At 36.1% G+C, this 23910-nt stretch overlaps 1 protein-coding gene across 13 annotated transcripts in view; it reads left to right on the forward strand.

Annotated features, from left to right (window-relative positions):
• Positions 1–23910, forward strand: part of KIAA1328 (KIAA1328 ortholog) — a 381988-nt gene that overhangs the window by 66046 nt on the left and 292032 nt on the right. Inside the window, exon 1 of one of the 13 annotated variants that reach the window (XM_027127782.1) lies at positions 9198–10678. The exons of 9 other annotated variants lie outside the window; for them this stretch is intronic. In XM_027127782.1, coding sequence (XP_026983583.1) covers positions 10529–10678 — 150 coding nt within the window. In that variant the 5' untranslated portion in view covers positions 9198–10528. Of the gene's footprint in view, positions 1–9197; positions 10679–18958; positions 19101–23910 lie in introns of those variants that run through there. 3 more of the 13 variants (XM_027127783.1, XM_027127786.1, XM_027127788.1) reach the window with 3 other exon arrangements.

Here is a 23910-nt window from a genome sequence, read left to right on the forward strand (position 1 = left end):
TGAAATCTTGACTTCATTTTACCTTTAAGCTAGCTATATGACCTTGGATAAACTAACCTCTGCAAGTCTGAATTTTATCTTATTTAACATGTTAATAATATCTGAACTGTTTACCACAAAAGGTGATCAAAATTGTAAAAGTTCTATAAAAATTTGAAGTCTACAAAAATATTTTCTCTCCCTGGAAAAGTTTACAACATACAAATGGATGTGAAGATATATTTGATAAATCATTTTATTTTTATTCTTTATTATATTCCCTCACACATTTAAAATGTTATCATTTCAAGCATGCTGTGAATTTAAATAAGCCTCTTTTTGTACCAAAGCAAATGCTATTATAATTCTTTTTCAAGTTATCATATATTTTATTTTGTTTTTTATTAATGTTGATTTATAACATTATATTTCATCTGTACAATATTATATTTCTACTTCTGTATACCCTACAATGTGCTCATCACCAAAAATTTATTTTCCATTCATCACCGTACAGTTGATCCCCTTTACCCATTTTGCCCTTCCCCCTACCCCCATGTAACCACTACTCTGTTCTCTGTATCTACATGTCTGTTTTTGTTTGGTTTGGTTTGTTCATTTATTTTATTCTTTGTTTATTAGTTTTTTATGTTCCACATATAAGCAACATCCCATGGTATTTTCCTTTCTCTGTCTGACTTATTTCACTTAGCATAATACCCTCAGGGTCCATCGATGTTATTGCAGATGGCAAGATTTCATCTTTTTTATGGCTGAGTAGTATTACTATATATATATATATATATATATATATATATATCATATCTTCTTTATTCATCTGTTCATGGGTACTTAGGTTGTTTCCATATCTTGGCTATTGTAAATAATGCTGAAATGGACATGGGGGTGCAGATATCTTTTTGGATTAGTGTTTTCATATTCTTTGGATAAATACCCAGAAGTGGACTAGTGAATCATATGGTAGTTCTAGTCTTAATTTTTTTTTGAGGAATCTCCATACTGTCTTCCATAGTATTTACACCAATTTACATTACCACTGACAGTTTATGAAGGTTCCCTTTTCTCCACATCCTCTCCAACGCTTGTTATTTGATAGGGATTACATTGAATCTGTAGATTGCTTTAGGTAATGAGGACATTTGACAATGTTAATTCTTCCAAGCTAGGAGCATGGAATATCTTTCCATTTATATGTGTCTTCTTCAGTTTCTTTCAATAATGTCATATAGTTTTCAGTGTACAAGTCTTTCACCTCTTGGTTAAATTTATTCCTAGGTATTTTATTGTATTTGTTGCAATTATAAGTGGGATTGTTTTCTTAATTTCTCTCTCTGCTAGCTCATTATTGGCATATAGAAATGCAATGGATTTATGTTCCATTCTTTTCCTCTTCACCTTTTACGTTTCTGTTGTCTTAAATTATCCCTTTTTATGTTGTGGGTTTGTTACCAAATGGAGATAGCTATAGTTATTCTTTTACTTTCTTTTTTTCCCCTTTAACTTTTATACTATAATAAAGTGTTTAAAATCTATTCTGATAGATGCAGTTTTCCAGTTTTGTCTATTTATCACCTGCTCAAAGTTTTGTATAGGTTTTCCATTTTGTTTCTGGTAGAAATACTCCTGTCAACATCTCTTGTAAGACAGGTCGAGTGTTGATGACCTCCCTCAGCTTTTGTTTGTCTGGGAGAGTCTTTATTTCTCCTTCATATCTGAATGATAATTTTGCTGAATAGAGTGTTCTTGGGTGACAGGTTTTTATCTTTCAGTATTTTGAGAGTGTCATTTTACTCCCTCCTGGCCTGTAGGGTTTCTGCTAAGAAATCTGCTGATAGCCTAATAGAGGTTTCTTTGTAGGTTATCATCCTTTTTTCCCTGGCTGCCTTGAAAATTCTTTGTTATTGACTTCTGACAATTTTTTTATATTTCTGGTAGAAGGTCTTTTTGCATTGAGGTAATTAAATGTTCTCTTAGCTTCATGGACTTGTATATCCAGTTTCTTTCCCAAGTCTGGGAGGTTCTCAGCTATAATTTCTTTAAATAAACTCTGCTCCCTTCTCCCTTTCTTCTCCTTCTGGGATACCCATTATCCTAATGTTGCCCTTTCTAAAAGAGATGAACAGCTCTCATAGGATTTCCTTATATATTTTTTTACATCTTATTTCTCTTTCCTTTTCCACTTGTATCATTTCTATATTTCATCTTCCAGCTCACTAGCTCTCTTTCATATAGTCTGCTCTATTTCCAGTGCTTTCTAGTGCATTCTTAATGTTGTTTATTGTGTTGTTCAGCTTAAGAATTTGATTGATTCTTGTTTAATTCTTTTTTAGAGTTTCAGTCTCTTTGGTAAAGTATTCCACTTGTTAATTAATTGTATTCCTGAGCTCATTAAACTGCCTTTCTGAGTTTTCTAGTATCTTGTTGAGTTTTTTCATGACAACTATTTTGAATTCTCTATCAGTTAGATTGCAATATTCCATGACTTGAAGTTTAGTTTCTGCAGAATTGTCATTTTCTTTTTGTGGTATGGTGTTACTGTGGTTCTTCTTGTTGCTTGAATTGTTCCTCTGCCTGCTCATTTGAAGTTAAATGACAGGTTAAGAGTTAGTTTCCTTTCTTTTGTTTTCTGGTAGATGGCACTATCACACAAGTTTTTGGCTTCTCTTACCTGCACTGCCTCTATATTTGAGAGTGGCACTTTCCAACCTCTACCATCTCTGTAAGAGGTGTGGCTTCTTGCCTCCATTATTGCTCCTTGTGCCACCTGGGTTGTTGCTGCCTTGCTTCTTCCAGAGCCACTGTCATCCATCAGGATGGTGGGCTCTTTCCTTCTGTCTGGGATCCCCTGAGACACAGGCTACACCGTGGGCTGAGTGGTGCATTGGTGGGGAAACTGGGATTGCACAGGCACCTCCACCGTGTTTGTGTTTGTAAGGTTTGTGGGTTCCACCACTGTGGATGGTGGGGCAGAGGCTGGGGTCATGGGCACCTCAGCATTGGAGAGGTAGGGTCCCAGGCCCCGCTGCTGCTGCTGCCCAGGTTACCTGCAGTCATGGTCACTGGTGCCGTTTGGTGGCCGGAGTTGTGTGCACCGCCTTCCCTGCTGCTACTAGGTTCTCTGTAGCTGTGGGCTCTGCTGCCATGGTCAGAGGGCCAGGATTGCAAGCACCATCTCTGCTGTTCCCTTGGTTCTGCCTTCTCTATGTGTTTCAGCCTACCCACCTTTAGACGTACAGATGTGTGGAATTCTCCGGCATCCTGTTGTGTCGGGCAGAGGCACCTTTGATGAGTTGTGGCTGTATTACTGGTTGTAGATTAAAGTGGGGAGACAAAAGTAGTTTTTCATCCTGCCATGTTTCTGAAATCACGCTGTATTATAAATCTTTCAAAAGTTATCTTTTATTTCAGATGCTGTCTTCTATTTGAAGTTTTTGTTGCTGTTGTTGTTGTTTGCCTTTAGAGTTCTCATTCAGATTTCTGTTGCCCAAAGTGTGTCTAGGTTTCTAGTTTTTGAAGAGACAATATAGTTTTTGAAGCAAAATGTTTTTTGATTATATGAGTGAACGTGCTTTAAAATTTTTAAAGCAGTTTTAAGGAAGTTTTTTGTTAAGAGAAATCAGGTAGGAATTGCTAAGGAATCTCATGCTGTTCTGACAAGGTGTAGAAGAGATCACAAGGAAAGTAATATAGAAACAAAGCTGAAAAGACTAGGATTAGATGGAACCTACTTAAGGATATTTTGTGAATCTGTGTCAAGATTAAGCTTCCTTGTATATAACAAGAAATGCCAAAGTTAACAGTAATCGAAACAGGATATATGTTTATTTAGTTTTCATGTAAAAGACATCTGAGTTTTGGCAATTTGAGGTAGATATGATGACTCTAGATTTTTGGGGAGCCACAACTTTTTTATCTTGGCATTCTAAGCTTCAGCCATCGTGTGCACATTCTAATCAGCAGGAAGGAGTCTGTTAATTTTGAAAAGTTTGTTCTCAATTTAGTTTTAATTTTAATTTTCAGTGTTGGATTTGGAAATATAGTCAATTTCTGTATATTGATTTTATATCTTCTGACCTTGCTAAATTCTCACTTGTTAATTGTAATAGTTGTTTTACAGGTTTCTTCGGGTTTTATATTCAACCAATTATGTCATCTGCAAATGAAAGCAATTAGTTCTTTTTGTCTACTCTGTCTGCCTTTTATTTCTTTTTCTTGCCTTATTGCAGTACCTCCAGTTAGGTACTGAACAGAAATGATGAGTGAGAACATCCTTGTCTTGTTCCACATGTTAGTGGGAAATACATATTTCATCCTTAAGATTGATTTAGCTGTATGGTATTTTGATGGGTGCCATTTATCATACTGAGGAATTTCTATTTTATATCTAGTTTTCTAAAAGTTTTTTTTTTCATTCTTAAGTTGTCAATGAACATTGATTATTCATAGTACTTGACATTTGATTACATATTTATTTATTCTCTATTTCCCTCATGGGACATCATTTCTGTCTTGTGCACTACTGTACATTGAGAGTCTAGCATAGTACCTGGTACTCTGTATGTATTCAAAAAATATTTGTTACATGAACGAATTTTAAACATACATGAGTTGCTTGATCAGACTCTGAAGAGAGAACTTGTACTTTACTGCTGGAACTGAATGATCATAGCACTTTATCGCCACATGGTGATATATATATAAATTGTAGTAAAAGCTTCTTGGGAGGTGAATAAACTTATGAGAACTAAAACTGCAAATGCTTGGGCTGATGTGCCGGTTATAATTTCAAATAAACATATACTCATTATATATGACAAGACTGTGTCTGAGATTTAGCAAATATTTTTCACATTTGGTAGGTGCTGAAGTGTTTTCTCTTTTCCTGGATGCTAGAAAAGGCTGAAGGATCAGCTTAATTACACATGTTAAAGAAACAGAATAAATTGTGAAAGTTGACACAAGTAGAGTGAGGGCAAAGGCATTTCTATATTTGCATTCCTGCTCTGTCAGCATTTCCTTGCTATTAGGTGTTAGCCAAATTTGAATTTTAAACAACAGGGATTTTCCAGCTTCTTAATTTCTTGCACTAAATATTTAATATATTTCAAGAAAGTCCATCTTACGGCCAAGAAGGAAACTTTAGGTTTGTTCTTAAATATCCAATCCAACTAATTCTGTAGAATTAGTTCTATGGAATTCACTGAGACATAAATGTAGAACTGAGTGGGATTTATCTGTTTTATCAGGCAGCATCTTCGAATGAAACTGTCTATCCTCTATACTGGTATGATTACCAATGTGTATTTTCACTTCTTAGCCTCCATAAAAAATAAAGAACCATGTGCCACATATATGTTAATAAATTTTTTTAAGTGCAGTTCAAATATTAAAACTTTCTTATTTATGTTAAATGGTCAATCTTGTAAAATATTGATATTTTTACATGAAGGTTAGCCCTTCTTATGATCAAAATACCCGAGGGCAATAGTATTGGGAGTACTGTTTTAGTAATAAAGATTATAGTATGGATAAGTTCCCTACAAGGCCCCATGATGGTAATACCCCTAGATTTTGTCATTAAAGAAAACTGCTGAGAGGCGATAATTTTTTTTTTGTATGTGTCCCATTTTCATTAATGCATGGTAATTGATGGAGCTGCAGTGACTTGTAGCAGTAATGAGTTCTAAACATAATAATGCACTCTTTTCTAATAAGTGAGCACTGCTGGGTTTTAAAAGCATACTAAATCAGTTGCTTTAGTATGAATTTATTAGTTTTTTTCAGCATTAGCTTTAATAGTAGTTATTTACATAAGCGTACATCCCATTAACTGCCATCAGGGCTGGAAAACATGCTGAACTGTTCATATTTTCATATAATTATTGAACATAATGGTTTCATTTGCATTTCTAAACAGTGATGTTTCTGTCAGCCTTGGAAATAGTGTCTTTACGCAGTCCCTATTTCACATCCACTTATTTGACATCGTTAAATTTTATGCTAATGTGCTTCCCTAGAATATCATCAGTAGGACAGATGCTTGTGCTTTAATATACAAATCAGGGATGCTTTTCCATCCCCCCAATGGCAAAGGAAATTTTTTAAATCTGCACTTTTAGATATAGAGTCTGTCTCCATATAAATAGGTTTATGAAATAAAACTTTTATAATCTGGTTTTCTCTTCAAAATACTTCATTATGAATAGCTATTTACCTGACTAAGGTTAGTTTTGTTGTCTTGAATGAGGCGATATGAGTCTTAGTAAAGATCTTGTTGCTTATGAATATTTAGAATTCTGCTTCTGAAATGTTGATCTTGAGATGCACGCTTTTCAGTGCCTTTGCATATATCAGGCCACAGCGTTAGTTTTGAAAGTATTCCCTGTATTTTTGTTCCTTTAGTTTCAGAACCTAGATTGTAATAGCTCATGGTGGAAGCTGTTATGTTAATACTCTTGGGCATCTAAGCTTTTTGTATGCACTTAGAAAATGCTCAATGTAAAAAAGTCACTTGGTGGGGGAGGGGTGCAGGATGGGATGCCATGAGCATGTCAGTGAGGTAGCAGAACTAATATGAAAGGACAGATTTTCTGAAAAAACTCAGTGCCTTTTGGACATCTATGTGTACTATCAGCTTTTATTTCTCCAACGTTGTGGATGCTTTTGTGAATGCTGTCAATTGAACAGCTGGTTGGAAAAGTTTAAACAGGAGCAACCAATTAAAGAATTGTTTTGGGAGTTAATTCAGGTCTTTTTGGGGATTACCACTTTTTTTTTTTTCCAGCCCTTTCTTTTCTTGTGTTCTTACAGCTCAAGGTGGCATTTTATTGTTGACTCTTAGTGGACCTGCAGTGCCAGAGCTGACTCTGCAAAGTTCAAAATGCAAGGTTGGCATTCTGGCAAGATAGGCTAAAGAAAAATCTTCAAGAGCTCTTGCCCCAAATTACTTGCTAAAAATATTTTAGAACTGATAGAGCATAAAACTGATGTAGCATAAAAGGATTATTTGCATAGAAATGTTATTTGGCTTAAACAGGTCAGGAGGCAACTGAAATTTGGGGAAATTTCCAGGGAAGAAGGATGATAAGGGCTGTGAAGAAACTACTATGGAGGTGGAGTTTCATAGCTATTCAGTTTTACCCCAACTTTTTAATGAATTTTCTCTGAGGTTAGTACTTCTCACAACAATGGGATCCTCTGAACTATGGTATTGAAATCATTGGTCATGCCCTTCTGCCTAGGGAAAATGTAGCCTTCATAGTTGCCAGGTAGACATTGTATGTGAAAAATTTTAGAAAGTTCTTAAAATCTAGCCTTATTATAAGCAAGGCGATATTTTCAGTTATTTATAAAACTATTTGTGATTGTATTCTTTAGCAACGAAACTCTTTTTGGTGGGGTGCAGTTTTTCACAAAACTAAAGAAATACATTCCCTGTCACCAGAAAATACCATTTATCTTTTTCCTCCCTGTGCACATTTCTCTCTTTTCTGGAAAGAGATTTAATGATGAAATGAAAATTTCATCCGCCTATTCAGTTTTAAAGTGTCATGATAGTTAATTTTGACAACTTGCCCCTGAATGTCTCTGTTGCTGTAGAACGTTACTACCTTCAAGGTGGCAAAGGAGGTGTGTTTTAAGTGCTATGTGACTGGTTTCCAAGCCCTGACTTGAGAGGATAAAAGAATTCTAAATTTTGTTTTACGACAGTCTCTTTGTAGGTTTCTTATAAAGTTAAAAATTTGAGACCAAGTCAGGTATTTTCCATAATGTGCCAGCCAGTAGGAGGACATTACCTGTTTGGTTATACTTATTTTCTCTTTTATGGCTGGGGGAACACAATTACCACCACCCTTATAGAGAGGTGCAAGTGCTTTGAAATAAACATCAAGCACTGTGAGATGCCTGAGTGCCACATGTTGTGCAAAACTGCAGGGACTCTTCGGCATCCACTGTGTTACACCTGTTTAAGGAAACTTTAATTTAGGGTATTTGATTTTTCAGTTCGTATATTTTATTTATTTTGTCATTTCTGGGTATGACAGTAATTACTCTTAAAATTGTCTAGCCTGAGATATTTACAAATATATATCTGTTAATCGTTCCTCAGCTATATGATTAGTGCTAGTATTTGAGGACATGGGGGAGCTTTGGAATACTTGAAAATTAATGCCTTACTTAATTAAAAACTTTTAACCTGTTTTTCCTGATTTCAAAAACAATACATGTACGTTATGGGATATTTTGGAATAATGCAGAATATTGCTTTATTGAAATCATCAGTGTGGTGTATTCATGTTTTCCTAGTTCATCATTTAATCATCACTTGAGTAGCTACTTGTATATAGGTTTATATAACTTGACATTACAATGAAAGAATTTTTTAGCTCTCTTACCTTTAATTTTGTATGAATTAATTATATTATTTAAGGTAAAATATTAAACATCTGTTTTAAGCACAACAGAAAAGCCAGCCAAAATATGTTTAATGGTATATATTTACAGTAATACTTGCCAGTTCAATTGTATAATGGTATTTGTGAAAGTTCTCTGCTCAGTTTTGTGGTTATGCTTAGGTCTTTCAAGTGAGGAGGGTGGGGGAGGACCCAAAAGAAAGAGAAATCTGAAATTGATGTGATTTTAAGGGAAATGTTGGGAAAAAAAAATTTCCATAGAGCTCATATATTGCACAGAACACTTGTGCTTTACTAAGCCAGGTGGTTAGATGGCTCTGTGATGTGTGTAAATAACTCTTTAAACTTCAGGTTCCTTCTCTGAAAAGTGAGGATCATAATAGTATTTATTTCGAGGAGTTGTTTTGAAGGTTAAATGAAATAATTCATACGACTAACCACACTAGAATCACTCAGAAAACTTCCTAGAAGCAGGCAATGCTGAAGTGATCCTGGCTCGCTTTATTCACTTTCCCCTCATCTTCTAGTCCCTTGCAACTCCAGGCATACTCCATGGACTTGTAATGTCAGCATCCCCAGCAATACCTGGAAGCTTGTTAGAAATGCAGAATCTGGGACTTCCCTGGTGGTCCAGTGGTTAAGATTTTGCCTTCCAGTGCAGGGGGTGCAGGTTTGATCCCTGGTTGGGGAGCTAAGATCCCACATGCCTCGGAGCCAAAAAACCAAAACAGAAGCAATATTGTAACAAATTCTGTGAAGACTTTAAAAATGGCCCACATCAAAAAAAAAAAAAATCTTAAAAAAAAAATGCAGAGTCTTAGACCTCATGCCAGATTTTATTTTTTCAGAATCTGCATTTTAACAAGACCCCTGTATAGTAGTATTTGTACTAATTTCTTTCAATAAGGAATGTTTAGTGTAAGAGATATGAGCAGTGGATAAATAAAAGCTTTTGCTCTCTTTTCTCAGTTCTCACTTTCCAATTAATATCTTTGGATAATGAAGGGATGTGTACATGAGAGGAGTGTATTGTATTAACTTGTATTCTGCTGCTGTTAGGTGGGTTATTCTACAAGTGTCAGATGTGTGCTGTAAAGCTTCTCTATGCCTATTGATTTTTCATCTACTTGTTTTATCAATTACTGTGAAAGAGGAATTGAAATCTCTGAGTATAATTGTAGATTTATCTATTTCTCCTTGAAGTTCTTTCAGTTTTTGCTTCATGTATGTGGAAGATCTGCTTTTAGTTGCACAGAAGTTACAGATTATTTCTTCCTGATGAATTGACCTCATTATCATTATGAAATGACCTTCTTTATTCCTGGTAATATTCTTTGCTCTGAAATCTACATTGACTAATATTTCTTGAGCTACTCCAGCTTCTTTTGATTAGTGTTATCATGGTATATTTTTTGTATCCGTTATGTTTTAACCTAATTGTGTCTTTATATTTAAAGCACATTTCTTGTAGCCAGGACATAGGTGAGTCTTGCTTTTTAATCCAATCTGACATCTATACCTTTTAATTAGGGTATTTAGACCATTTTACATTTTATGATTCTTGATATGTTGGTTTTGAGTTTATCATTTTGCAATTTGTCTTATTTGATCTTTGTTCCTCTTTTCCTTTTTTTTCTGCCTTTGGATTAATTGAATATTAAAAATTTTTATCTCCTTTGTTGGCTTATTAGTTATCACTTTGTTCTTTTTGGTATTGGTTGCTCTAAGGTGTATATATTCACCTAACTATTAACAGTCAACCTTCCAATGATGGATTATACCATTTTAACTACCTTACAATAGTGTAATACCATTTCTCACTCCCTGATCTTTGTACAGTTGTCAAGATACATTTTAATTTTATACCCATACCTTATTTTTTGTGTTAGAAATCGGTTATCTTTAAGGAGGTTTAAATAATAAGACAACATATATTTACCCTTATAACTACTGCCAGTGCTCTTCATGTAGTCCATATTTCTGTTACGACTTCCTTCTGCCTGACAGACTTCCATTAACAATTAGTGTTGGTATGAATTCTTTGTTTTTGAATATATGAAAAAGTCTTTGTTTTTCCTTCATTTTTAAAGTTTTTTCCCTTAAGTTCGTTAAAAATGTTGCTCTGCTATCATTACACAGTCATTTCTACCAATGAGCCGTCGTTGCCCTTTGTCTTACTGACCACCTTCCTTTTTGCCTCTAAGCACAGCTCATTCACTGACTCCCATATCTGCAAATTATTGAATAACATCTCATCATTGCTGGTAAGTACTTATTGATGTTTATGCAGGGCCTAATACTTCATTACTTTTTATCACTTAATAGTACTACATCGTATGGATGTACCACAGTTAGTTAATCTACTCATTTATTAAAGGATATCTAGGTTGCTTCTGTTTTTTAGTGATTATGAATAAAGCTATTATAAACATTTACAGACAAGTTTTGTGGGGACATAAGTTTTCAAAACAATTAGGTAAATATCTAGGAAAACGGTTGCTGGATTGAATGGTAAAAATATGTTTAGATTTGTAAGATACTGCCAAATTCTCTCCCAAAATGGCTGCAACATTTTACATTACGACCAGCAGTGAATTAGAGTTACTCTTGCTCTGCATTCTCACCAACTACCGTTATTTTCAGTGTTTTTGGACTTTAGCCATTCTAATAGGTATGCAGTGGTAGCTCATTGCCTTTCCTTAATGACATTAGATTTTTTTTTTTTTTTTGCGGTACGCGGGCCTCTCACTGCTGTGGCCTCTCCCGTTGCCGAGCACAGGCTCCGTGGCCATGGCTCATGGGCCCAGCCGCTGCGCGGCATGTGGGATCTTCCCAGACCGGGGCACGAACCCGTGTCCCCTGCATCGGCAGGCGGACTCTCAACCACTGCGCCACCAGGGAAGCCTGACATTAGATTTTAATCATGTCTTGATATGCTAATTTGTCACCTATGTTCTTTGGTGAGGTGTCTGATAATATCTGTGGCCTATTTTTTTTTTAACATCTTTATTGGGGTATAATTGCTTTACAATGGTGTGTTAGTTTCTGCTGTATAACAAAGTGAATCAGCTATATGTATACATATATCCCCATATCCCCTACCTCTTGGATCTCCCTGCCGCCCTCCCTATCCCACCCCTCTAGGTGGTCACAAAGCACTGAGCCGATCTCCCTGTGCAATGCAGCTACTTCCCACTAGCTGTCTGTTTGACATTTGATAGTGTGTGTGTATGTCAGTCCTACTCTCTAACTTTGTCCCAGCTTCCCTTCCCCGTCCCCGTATCCTCAAGTCCAATCTCTACGTCTGCATCTTTATTCCCGTCCTGCCCCTAGGTTCATCAGAACCATTTTCTTTTTTTTTTTAGATTCCATAATATGTGTAAGCATATGGTATTTGTTTTTCTCTTTCTGACTTACTTCACTCTGTATGACAGACTCTAGGTCCATCCACCTCACTACAAATAACTCAATTTTGTTTCCTTTTATGGCTGAGCAATATTTCATTGTATATATGTGCTACATCTTCTTTATCCATTCATCTGTCGATGGACACTTAGGTTGCTTCCATGTCCGGGCTATTGTAAATAGTGCTGCAGTGAATATTGTGGTACATGACTCTTTTTGAATTATGGTTTCTCAGGGTATATGCCCAGTAGTGGATTGCTGGATCATATGGTAGTTCTACTTTTATTATTTTATGGGACCTCCATACTGTTCTCCATAGTGGCTGTATCAATTTACATTCCCACCAACAGTGCAAGAGGGTTCCCTTTTCTCCACACCCTCTCCAGCATTTATTGTTTGTAGATGTTTTGTTGATGGCCATTCTGACCATTGTGAGGTGATACCTCATTGTAGTTTTGATTTGCATTTCTCTAATGATTAGTGATGTTGAACATCCTTTCATGTGTTTGTTGGCCATCTGTATATCTTCTTCGAAGAAATGTCTATTTAGATCTTCTGCCCGTTTTTGGATTAGGCTGTTTGCTTTTTGATACTGAGCTGCATGAGCTGCTTGTATACTTTGGAGATTAATCTTTTGTCAGTTGCTTCATTTGCAAATATTTTCTCCCATTCTGAGCGTTGTCTTTTAGTCTTGTTATGGTTTCCTTTGCTGTGCAAAAGCTTTTAAATTTTATTACGTCCCATTTGTTGATTTTTGTTTTTATTTCCATTTCTCTAGGAGGTGGGTCAAAAAGGATCTTGCTGTGATTTATGTCGTAGAGTGTTCTGCCTATCTTTTCCTCTAAGAGTTTGATGGTGTCTGGCCTTACATTTAGGTCTTTAATCCATTTTTAGTTTATTTTTGTGTATGATGTTAGGGAGTGTTCTAATTTCATTCTTTTACATGTAGCTGTCCAGTTTTCCCAGCACTACTTATTGAAGAGACTGTCTTTTCTCCATTGTATATTCTTGCCTCCTTTATCAAAGATAAGGTGACCATATGTGTGTGGGTTTATCTCTGGGCTTTGTATCCTGTTCTATTGATCTATATTTCCGTTTCTGCGCCACTACCATGCTGTCTTGATTACTGTAGCTTTGTAGTATAGTCTGAAGTCAGGGAGCCTGATTCCTCCAGCTCCGTTTTTCTTTCTCAAGATTTTTTTGGCTATTTGGGGTTCTTTGTGTTTCCATGCAAATTGTGAAATTTTTTGTTCTAGTTCTATGAAAAATGCCATTGGTAGTTTGATAGGGATTGCATTGAATCTGCAGATTGCTTTGTGTAGTATAGTCATTTTCATAATGTAGATTCTTTCAATCCAAGAATATGGTATATCTCTCCATCTGTTTGTATCATCTTTAATTTCTTTCATCAGTGTCGTACCGTTTTCTGCATACAGGTCTTTTGTCTCCTTAGGTAGGTTTATTCCTAGGTATTTTATTCTTTTTGTTGCAATGGTAAATGGGAGTGTTTCCTTAATTTCTCTTTCAGATATTTCATCATTAGTGTATAGAAATGCAACAGTTTTCTGTGCATAAATTTTGTATCCTGCTACTTTACCAAATTCATTGATTAGGTCTAGTAGTTTTCTGGTAGCATCTTTAGGATTCTCTATGTATAGTATCATGTCATCTGCAAATAATGGCAGCTTTACTTCTTCTTTTCCAATTTGGATTCCTTTTATTTCTTTTTTTTCTCTGATTGCTGTGGCTAAAACTTTCAAAATTATGGTGAATAATAATGGTGAGAGTGGGCATCCTTGTCTTGTTCCTGATTTTAGAGAAAATGGTTTCAGTTTTTCACCATTGAGAACAATGTTGGCTGTTGGTTTGTCATATATGGCCTTTATCATGTTGAAATAGGTTCCCTCTATGCCTACTTTCTCGACAGTTTTTATCATAAATGGGTGTTGAATTTTGTCAAAAGATTTTCCTGCATCTATTGAAATTATCATATGGTTATTATCCTTCAATTTGTTAATACAGTTTATCACATTGATTGATTTGCTTATATTGAAGAATCGTTGCATTCCTGGGATAAAGCCCACTTGATCATGGTGTATGATCCTTTTAATGTGCTGTTGGATTCTGTTTGCTAGTATTTTGTTGAGGATTTTTGCATCTATGTTTATCAGCAATATTGGTCTGTAGTTTTCTTTTTTGTAACATCTTTGTCTGGTTTTGGTATCAGGGTGATGGCCTCGCAGAATGAGTTTGGGAGTGTTCCTCCCTCTGCTATATTTTGGAAGAGTTGAGGAGGATAGGTGTTATGTCTTCTCTAAATGTTCAGTAGAATTCACCTGTGAGACAGTCTGGTCCTGGGCTTTTGTTTGTTGGAATATTTTTAATCACAGTTTCAATTTCAGTGCTTGTTATTGGTCTATTTATATTTTCTATTTCTTCCTGGTTCAGTCTCAAAAGGTTGTGCTTTTCTAGGAATTTGTCCGTTTCTTCCAGGTTGTCCATTTTATTGGCCTATACTTGCTTGTAATAATCTCTCATGATCCTTTGTATTTCTGCAGTGTCAGTTGTTACTTCTCCTTTTTCATTTCTATTTGAGTCTTCTCCCTTTTCTTCTTGATGATGTTGGCTAAACGTTTATCAATTTTGTTTATCTTCTGAAAGAACCAACTTTTAGTTTTATTGATCTTTGCTGTTGTTTCTTTTATTTCTTTTTCATTTATTTCTGATCTGATCTTTATTATTTCTTTCCTTCTGCTAACTTTGGGGGATTTTTGTTCTTCTTTCTCTAATTGCTTTAGGTTTAGGGTTAGGTTCTTTATTTGAGATTTTTCTTGTTTCTTGAGGTAGGATTGTATTGCTCTAGACTTTCCTCTTAGAACTGATTTTGCTGCATCCCATAGGTTTTGGGTCGTCGTGTTTTCATTGTCATTTGTTTCTAGGTATTTTTTGATTTCCTCTTTGATTTCTTCAGTGGTCTCTTGGTTATTTAGTAGTGTATGCTTAGCCCCTGTGTGTTTGTATTTTTACTGTATTTTTCTTGTAATTGATATCTAGTCTCATAGTGTTGTGGTCAGAAAAGATACTTGGTACGATTTCAGTTTTCTTAAATTTACCAAAGCTTGATTTGTGACCCAAGATATGATCTCTCCTGGAGAATATTCCATGCGCACCTGAGAAGAAAGTGTATTCTGTTGTTTTTGGATGGAATGTCCTATAAATATCAATTAAGTCCATCTTGTTTATTATGTCATTTAAAGCTTCTGTTTCCTTATTTATTTTCATTTCGGATGAGCTGTCCATTGGTGAAAGTGGGATGTTGAAATCACTTACTATGATTGTTTTAACTGTCGATTTCCTCTTTTATGGCTGTTAGCATTTGCCTTATATATTGAGGTCCTCCTGTGTTGGGTGCATAAATATTTACAGTTGTTATATCTTCTTCTTGGATTGATTCCTTGATCGTTATGTAGTGTCCTTCTTTGTCTCTTGTAACAATGTTTATTTTAAAGTCTATTTTGTCTGATACAAGAATTGCTACTCCAGCTTCTTTTGATTTCCATTTGCATGGAATATCTTTTTCCATCCCTTCACTTTCAGTGTGTATGTGTCCTTAGGTCTGAAGCAGGTCTGTTTTAGACAGCATATATACAGGTCTTGTTTTTGTATCCATTCAGCCAGTCTATGTGTTTTGGTTGGAGCATTTAATCCATTTACATTTAAGGTAATAATCAATATGTATGTTCCTATTACCATATTCTTAAGTTGTTTTGGGTTTGTTATTGTGGGTGACTTCCTTCTCTTGTTGTTTGTGCCTAGAGAAGTTCCTTTAACATTTGTTTTAAGCTGGTTTAGTGGTGTTGAATTCTGTTAACTTTTGCTTGTCTGTAAAGGTTTAAATTTCTCCATCGAATCTGAATGAGATCCTTGCTGGGTAGAGTAATCTTGTTTGTAGGTTTTTCCCTTTCGTCACTTTAAATATGCCCTGCCATTCCCTTCTGGCTTGCAGAGTTTCTGCTTAAAGATCAGCTGTTAACCTTATGGGGACTCCCTGTATGTTATTTGTTGGTTTTCCTTTGCTGCTTTTAATAGTTTTTCTTTGTGTTTAATTTTTGATAGTTTGATTAATATGTGTCTTAGCGTGTTTCTCCTTGGATTTATCCTGTATGGGACTCTGTGCTTTCTGGAGTTGATTGGCTATTTCCTTTCCCATGTTAGGGAAGTTTTCAACTGTAATTTCTTCAAATATTTTCTCAGATTTTTTCTTTTCCTGTTCTTCTTCTGGGACCCCTATAATTTGAATGTTGGTGCATTTAATGTTGTCGCCGAAGTCTCTGAGACTGTCCTCAATTATTTTCATTCTTTTTTCTTAATTCTGCTCTGTGGTAGTTATTTCCACTATTGTATCTTCCAGGTCACTTATCCATTCTTCTGCCTGAGTTATTCTGCTATTGATTCCTTTCTGATAATTTTTAATTTGATTTATTGTGTTCATCATTGTTTGTTTGCTCTTTAGTTCTTCTAGGTCCTTGTTAAACGTGTGTTATATTTTCTCCATTCTGTTTCCGATTTTTGGATCATCTTTTCTATCATTACTCTGAATTCTTTATTTTTTTATAATAAATTTGTTTATCTATCTATCTATTTATTTATTTTTGGCTTTGTTGGGTCTTTGTTGCTGTGTGCGGGCTTTCTCTAGTTGTGGTGAGTGGGGTCTACTCTTTGTTGCGGTGTGCGGGCTTCTCATTTTTGTGACTTCTCTTATTGCAGAGCATGGGCTCTAGGCACGCAGGCTTCAGTAGTTGTGGCACGTGGGCTCAATAGTTGTGGCTTGCGGGCTGTAGAGCTCAGGCTCGGTGTTTGTGGTTCACTGGCTTTGTTTTTCCATAGCATGTGGGATCTTCCCGGGCCAGGGCTCTAACCTGTGTCCCCTGTGTTGGCAGGCAGATTCTTAACCACCTCACCACCAGGGAGGCCCACTCTGAATTATTTTTCAGGTGGACTGCCTATTTCCTCTTCATTTGTTTGGTATGGTGGGTTTTTACCTTTCTTCTTCATCTGCTGCATATTTCTCTGTCTTCCCATTTTGCTTAACTTACTGTGTTTGGGGTCTCATTTTTGCAGGCTGCAGGTTCATACTTCCCGTTGTTTTTGGTGTCTGCCCCCAGTGGGTAAGGTTGGTTCACTGGTGGTGTAGGCTTCCTGGTGGAGGGGACTGGTGCCTGTATTCTGGTGGGTGGGACTGGATCTTTCTTTCTGGTGTGCAGGGCCACGTCTGGTGGTGTGTTTTGGGGTGTCTGTAACCTTATTATGATTTTAGGTAGCCTCTCTGCTAATTCGTGGGGTCGTGTTCCTGTCTTGCAAGTTGTTTGGCATGGGGTGTCCAGCACTGAAGATTGCTGGCTGTTGGGTTGTGCTAGGTCTTAGCATTGAGATGGAGATCTCTGGGAGAGCTCTCGCCAACTGATATTACATGGGGCCGGGAGGTCTCTGGTGGTCCAATGTCCTGAACTCTGCTCTTCCACCTCAGAGGCTCAGGCCTGACAGCAGGCTGGAGCACCAAGACCCTGTCAGCCACACAGCTCAGATGAAAGGGGAAAAAAAAGGAAAGAAAAAAAAAATAAATAGTTTTTATTATTAAAATAAAAAAATGTTTAAAAATTACTAAAATAAAAAAATTTAAAAGTAATAATAATTAAAAAAAATAGAAGAGAGCAACTAAACGAATAAGCAAATCCACCAGTGATAAAAAGCCCTAAATGCTATACTAATATAAAAATCAGAAACAAGTCAGTCACAGACAGCTATCCATGAGTCTACCGTTGCTCCCAAAGTCTACCTCCTCAATTCTGGGATGATTTGTTGTCTATTTATGTATTCCACAGTTGCAGGTACCTCAAGTTGATTGTGGGGATTTAATCTGCTGCTCCCGAGGCTGCTGGGAGAAATTTCCCTTTCTCTTCTTTGTTCGCACAGCTCTTGTGGTTCAGATTTGCGTTTGGCCCCGCCTCTGCGTGTAGGTCACCTGAGGGCATCTGTTCCTGCCCAGAGAGGACAGGGTTAAAGCAGCGGCTGATTAGGGGGCTCTGGCTCACTCATGTGGGGGGATGGGGGGAGGGAGGGCTACTGTAGTTATAATTGGAATGTGGTCGAGCCTGTGACGCCAGAGGCCGGCATGATGTTTCAACAGCCTGAGACGCACCGTGTGTTCTCCTGGGGAGGTTGTCCCTAGATCATGGGACCCTGGCAGTGGTGGGCTGCGCAGGCTCCCGGGGGTGTGGGGATAGTGACATGTGCTTGCACACAGGATTCTTGGTGGCTGCAGTGGCAGCATTAGAGCTTCATGCCTGTCTCCAGTGTCCGAGCTGACAGCCACATCTCGTGCCCATTTCTGGAGCTCGTAGGTGGTGCTCTGCCTTCTGTGGGCAGACTGGGAAGGAATTCCCTCTCATGCACCCCGAAACAGTGGTCTCTTGCCTTTTAAGCAGTTCCAGAGTTTTTCCCGGACCCCCTCCCACCTAGCTGTGGTGCACTAGCCCCCTTCAGGCTCCCAGCCCCCACCCATCCTGGCGGGTGAACAGACAAGTGTCTCAGGATGATGAGTGTTGGTCGGCACCGATCCTTTGTGCAGTCATCTCTCTGCTTTGCCCTCTGCACCCCTGTTGCTGCACTCTCCTCTGTGGCTCCAAAGCTTCCCCCCCACCCACCCACCGTCTCTGCCAGTGAAGGGGCTTCCTCGTGTGTGGAAACTCTTGCTTATTCACGGCTCCCTCCCCGAGGTGCAGGTCCCATCCCTATTCTTTGGGTTTTTTTGTTTTTTGCAGTACGCAGGCCTCTCACTGTTGTGGCCTCTCCCGTTGCGGAGCACAGGCTCTGGATGCTCAGGCTCAGTGGCCATGGCTCATGGGCCCAGCCGCTCCGCAGCATGTGGGATCTTCCCAGACCAGGGCACGAACCCGTGTCCCCTGCATCGTCAGGCGGACTCTCAACCACTGCGCCACCAGGGAAGCCCTGTCCCTATTCTTTTATCTCTGTTTTTTCTTTTTTCTTTCGCCCTACCCAGGTACGTGGGGGAGTTTCTTGCCTTTTGGGAAATCTGAGGTCTTCTGCCAGTGTTCAGTTGGTGTTCTCTAGGAGCTGTTCCATATGTAGATGTATTTCTGATGTATTTGTGGGGAGGAAGGTGATCTCCACATCTTACTACTCTGCCATCTTGAAGGTCCCCCTGCCAGAGACACTTTTATACTAAAGAAGCAGTTGGCTTTGAGATGAAAAATTTAAAAGGTAACGTATTTTATGTATTGTATTGAATTAAGGTGGTCTAATTGGTTATAATTATATCTGTATATATATTTTTTATTTTGCATGCCTCAAAAAAATAATGTTTAAATAGAGTTTCCTCTAATTTCCAATGTTACTACAAAGATTAATGTTTAAGTGGCAGTCTCTTCTATATTGACAGCTACAGATCGTAATCTTTCCATTATATACAAATAGTCATTTAGTACATTTAAGGGCATAAAAGTCAGTTTTACACAGTTTCAAATACTTCATTGGCTTATTTTTATTTATGCTCCGTCTGGCAATTTGTCTTTGCATTAGTTGACTCCCATGTTACGTAGCCATTTTATCCTAAAACAGGTCTTCTCGTTAGTTCACCCATTTTCTTTCCTTTTATTTATTCATGTTGTCTGTTTTCTGTGCTACAACACTGTTTATTCTCTGTCAAGCTAAGTCTCTCCCCTACTAACCAAAGAAATTAATGTTCCCTAATTCACACTATTAGGAGATGTTTTTGCCCTTATTTTGAAATTCCTTATTAATTATAAATATTTATACTAAATTGTGTGCACTTATAAATATTTTTCATGAAAAAAGAAAGTTCTGCACTTTGTTTTTAAGTGTCTATTTATTACTGGTTCCTCCACAGATTTTCACATATATATTTGACTTATCAAAGTTTAATCATTTTCCTTCTTCAATAGAACACATTAATTCTCTTAACTGCTCTCGAGTTATATGTTGTCATTGTTACATAATTTGAGTTATAGGGTTTTTTAAAAGCTTTTTGAGTTATAGCTTAAAAAACATTCCCACAAATTATTTCTTCCATCTGAGACCTTCTACCTGGCATCACTTACTTTCTGTTTCAAGTATGTTGTTTAGCATTTCTTTTTGTGAGGATTTCCTGGTGTTCATTTACACTCTTGTCTAAAAATGTTCTTATTTTACCTTCATTTTTAAAATGCTAGGTTGACAGTTACATTTTGTCAGCTCATTGAAGATAACACTCCACTGTCTTATGGCTTCTATTTTTGTTCTTATAGAGCTGTCTGTTTGCATAATTCTCAGTTCTCCTTTCTTTATCTGTTTTGTTCTGTGGCGTCTTTGTGATGACTCTAGGTATGAATTTCCTTCTGTTTATTCTACTTAGGATTCATTTGTTATCTTAAATCTTTAGATTTTTTTTCATTGCTAGCGAAAAATTTTTAGTTAATTATTTATATATTACTGTTGCTCATTTATTTCATTCTTTGCCTTCAGGAAACTGAGTAGATATATTTTAGATCACTTCATTCCATCCTTCTTATACTTTCATCTCTCTTCATATTATTTCTTTGTTTTTCTATGCAGCATTCTAGCTAACTTTTTCAGATCTCTCTTAAAACCTATTTCTCTTTTTATTTCTGTCGAAGCTACTGTGTTAAATGCATTCATTGAAATTCTAAATTTCAGTCATTATATTTTCATAGCTAAAAAGTGTTATTAGGTCCTCAAGTCTTTCTGGGTATTCTTAATCGTTTTCTCTATTCTGTTTATATTTTCATTTTTTTTATTAGGCTTATTAAATATGTTTTATTTTACATTCCTTGAGAAATAATTTCAAAATGTGAAGCCTTGTGAAGCCTTTGTAGGTGTATATCTGCTGTCTGTTGTTTTGCTGATTCTCACTCATGGTGTTTATTGCTGTGTAGTTACTGAATTTGGGGCTGTGAATTACTTATTTGCTTTGCAATTTTATTTTGGGGAATTCTTTGAGATTTGTTTGTGATAATGTTAGGTTTTTCCAAAGTAGATTTGGGGTTTTTTCCAGGTCCCTTTTGGGTGTTCTGTATAATCTGGAATGTCATCTTATACCATCCAGGTAGTATAAATTTTAGCTGAAAAAATACAGGAAGGTTGTCTCATGATAAATTCTTAGGGTGATCTTGTGAAATCACTTGAGCATTTCATTTTCCTACCATAATATCTTTAGAGTATAATACAGATGTAGTAAAGAAATGTAAGAAACAAAGACTGCTCAGTTGAGTCGGTCTCTTTCTTTGTGTGCCAAAGCACATAAGCATGTGATCCATAAAGGAAGGCCTTTTGATGGGACAGCAAAAAATCCTGGACATAGTGGTGGAAGAGAGGATTAGGTATTAGCGTTAAGCTCTAATACTTTGATTACTTTCATAAAAATCTCACAGAGTCTTTAAAAAAACTACAGTTATTAAATGAGTTTAAAATGTTACAGGATACAAAATCAACATGCAAATATCTATCACATTGTTGCTATGTCATCTTTGTTGATGATAAATGTTTATTTCTGGACTCCATATGATGTATTTTTTATTTTTATGCCAGTACAGTACTGTGCTGAGTACTGTAGCTTTATAGTAAATGTCTAAACCAGGTAATGCAAATCCTCCATTTAGTTCTTTGCCAAGGTTGTTTTGGCTATTTAGGTCTTTGCATTTCTATATAAATTGCAGAATCAATGTGTTGTTTTCTATTTAAAAAAAGAAAAAACTTTGCAGGGATTATGATTAGGAGACTTGAATCCATAAATTAATCTGCAGAAAATTGACATCTTAATATTGTGTCTTCCAATCTCTAAAATTGTTACATCTCTCCATTTATGTAGTTATTCTTTAATTTTTCTCAGCAATGTTTTAAAGTTCTCGGTGTGAAGGTATTGCATACCTTTTGTCAAATGTATTCCTAAGTACTTGGTTTTTTGATACTGTTATATGTGAAAGATTTTTTTTTTTAATTTTGTTTTCCAGTTTGCTGCTAGCAAAGAACAACGTAAGTAATGTCTGTCCATTGATTTTGTATACTGAGACCTTCCTCAACTGATTAAATGAAATTAACAGGTTTACTTGTTGATTTCTTGGCGTGTTCTACCTAAATGGTTTACAGATGGAAGCATTTCTTCCTTACCAATCTGTATGCCTTTAATTTTCCTCATAGTTTATTTTCCTGGCAGGACATTCAGTACAGTGTTGAATAGAGCAGACATTCTTGCTTTCTTCCTGATACTAGTGAGAACATTCCGTCTTTCATAATATATACTATGATGTTAGCTGTAAGCTTTTCATAGATTTCTTATCAGGTTGAATAACTTCTAGTTTTCTGAATATTTTTATTGTGAATGGATTAAACTACCTTGAAGGCTTATTTTGCATTTATTTGATTCTATCATATAGTCTTTGTCTTTTATTCAGTTAATATGGTGGATTTCATTGATTGATTTTTCAAATATTAATTTGAAATGTATTCCTGGAATAATCCTTACCTGATCATGATGGAGAGTCTTGTGCATATATCACCAGATTAAAGTTATCTAGAATTTTTATTCTAACATATGAAGTATATTGTTCTATAGTTTTCTTTTCTTATAATATCTTTTTCAGGTTTTGGTTTTATTGTTATGGAAGTCAGTACAGTGGGTAGGGAAAGTTCCTTCATCTGTTTCCCCAAAAAGTTTGTGTAAGATTGGTTGTGTTTATTCTTTACATCATTGATAGAATTCACCAGTGAAGCTTTCTAGCCTGAAGTTGTCTTTGTTAAAATTAATAAAAAATTTTAAATTTCTTTGATATGTTAAAAACTATTTATATTTTCTAATTCATCTTATTTTAGTTTTTGTCAGTTGTGTTTTTAAGGAGTTTCCTTTTTCTTTATGTTACTGCATTTCTTGGCATAAGTAGTTCATAATACGTTATTCATTTTTTTCAGTTCTTTAAAGATGTTATTCTATTTTCTTCTGACTTACATTGTTTCTCATAAGAAGTAAGTTATGATTGATATCATTTTTCACGTGTATGTAATGTTTTCTTTTCCTTTCTCTTTTTTTCAAATAGTTTTACTGTGCTTTGTCTAGGTGTGATTTTCCTTCCTATATGGGGTTCACTGAGGTTCTTGAACATACACATTTATATTTTTCAATTATTGGGGAAATTTTCAACCATTATGTTTTCAAAAAATTTTTCTAACTTTTTCTTTCACTTTTTTTTAATCCTGGGACTTCAGTTTACATGTATGTGTCCCTCTATTACTGTGTCAAAGTCCAATGAATCTCTGTTTATTTTTAAGATCTTTTTATTTTCTGCTTTTTAGATTAGATGATAGATATTGATATGTCTTGAAGCTCACTGACTCATTCTTCTGACATCTCCAATTTGTTTTTTAAAGCCCATTTAGTGAAATTTTCATTTCAAATATTGAAGTTTTCAGTTCTAAAACATCTGTTTTGTAATTTTTGCATTTTCTCTTCCTCTGTGCAGATTTCCTCATCTGTTTATTAATTATGAACATAGTTATAGTAGCTACTTTAAGTCCATGTCAGATAACTCTAATGTCTTGGTCATTTTAGGGTAAGATCTGCATTGATTGCCTTTATGGGTCACATTTTCTTATAATTTTGGATTATCTCCTCCATATTATGAATGATACATTGTAGACAGTTAGTATTCTATCATATTACTCTAAAGAGTTTTGAATTTTGTTTTGTTTTGTTTTGCCTGAATTAGGACTCTAAACTCTCCAACATTGGGCAGTAGCTGAAATCCTTGCTCAGTTCGTTTAGTCCTAGCTGGGCTGCTTGGAGACTGTATGTGTAGTTCAGGTGTCAGCCCAGAGATTTAAACAGAGTTTAATACATAGGATTTGTGCACTTCCTTTCTCCTTCCTGGAATATTCCTCCTCAGTTTCAAGCTGCCATAATCATCCTTAATTCTGTTCTCTAATTTAATAACAGATAAGATGATTTCTCTAAAATCTATCAATTCTGCTGAACATCTACTGGGACTTGCACTCTGGTAAAAAG

The sequence above is a fragment of the Aethalodelphis obliquidens genome, unplaced genomic scaffold (genome assembly GCF_003676395.1).
Source record: "Aethalodelphis obliquidens isolate GAN/ISIS:26980383/991018 unplaced genomic scaffold, ASM367639v1 scaffold32, whole genome shotgun sequence".
Lineage (NCBI taxonomy): Eukaryota > Metazoa > Chordata > Mammalia > Artiodactyla > Delphinidae > Aethalodelphis > Aethalodelphis obliquidens.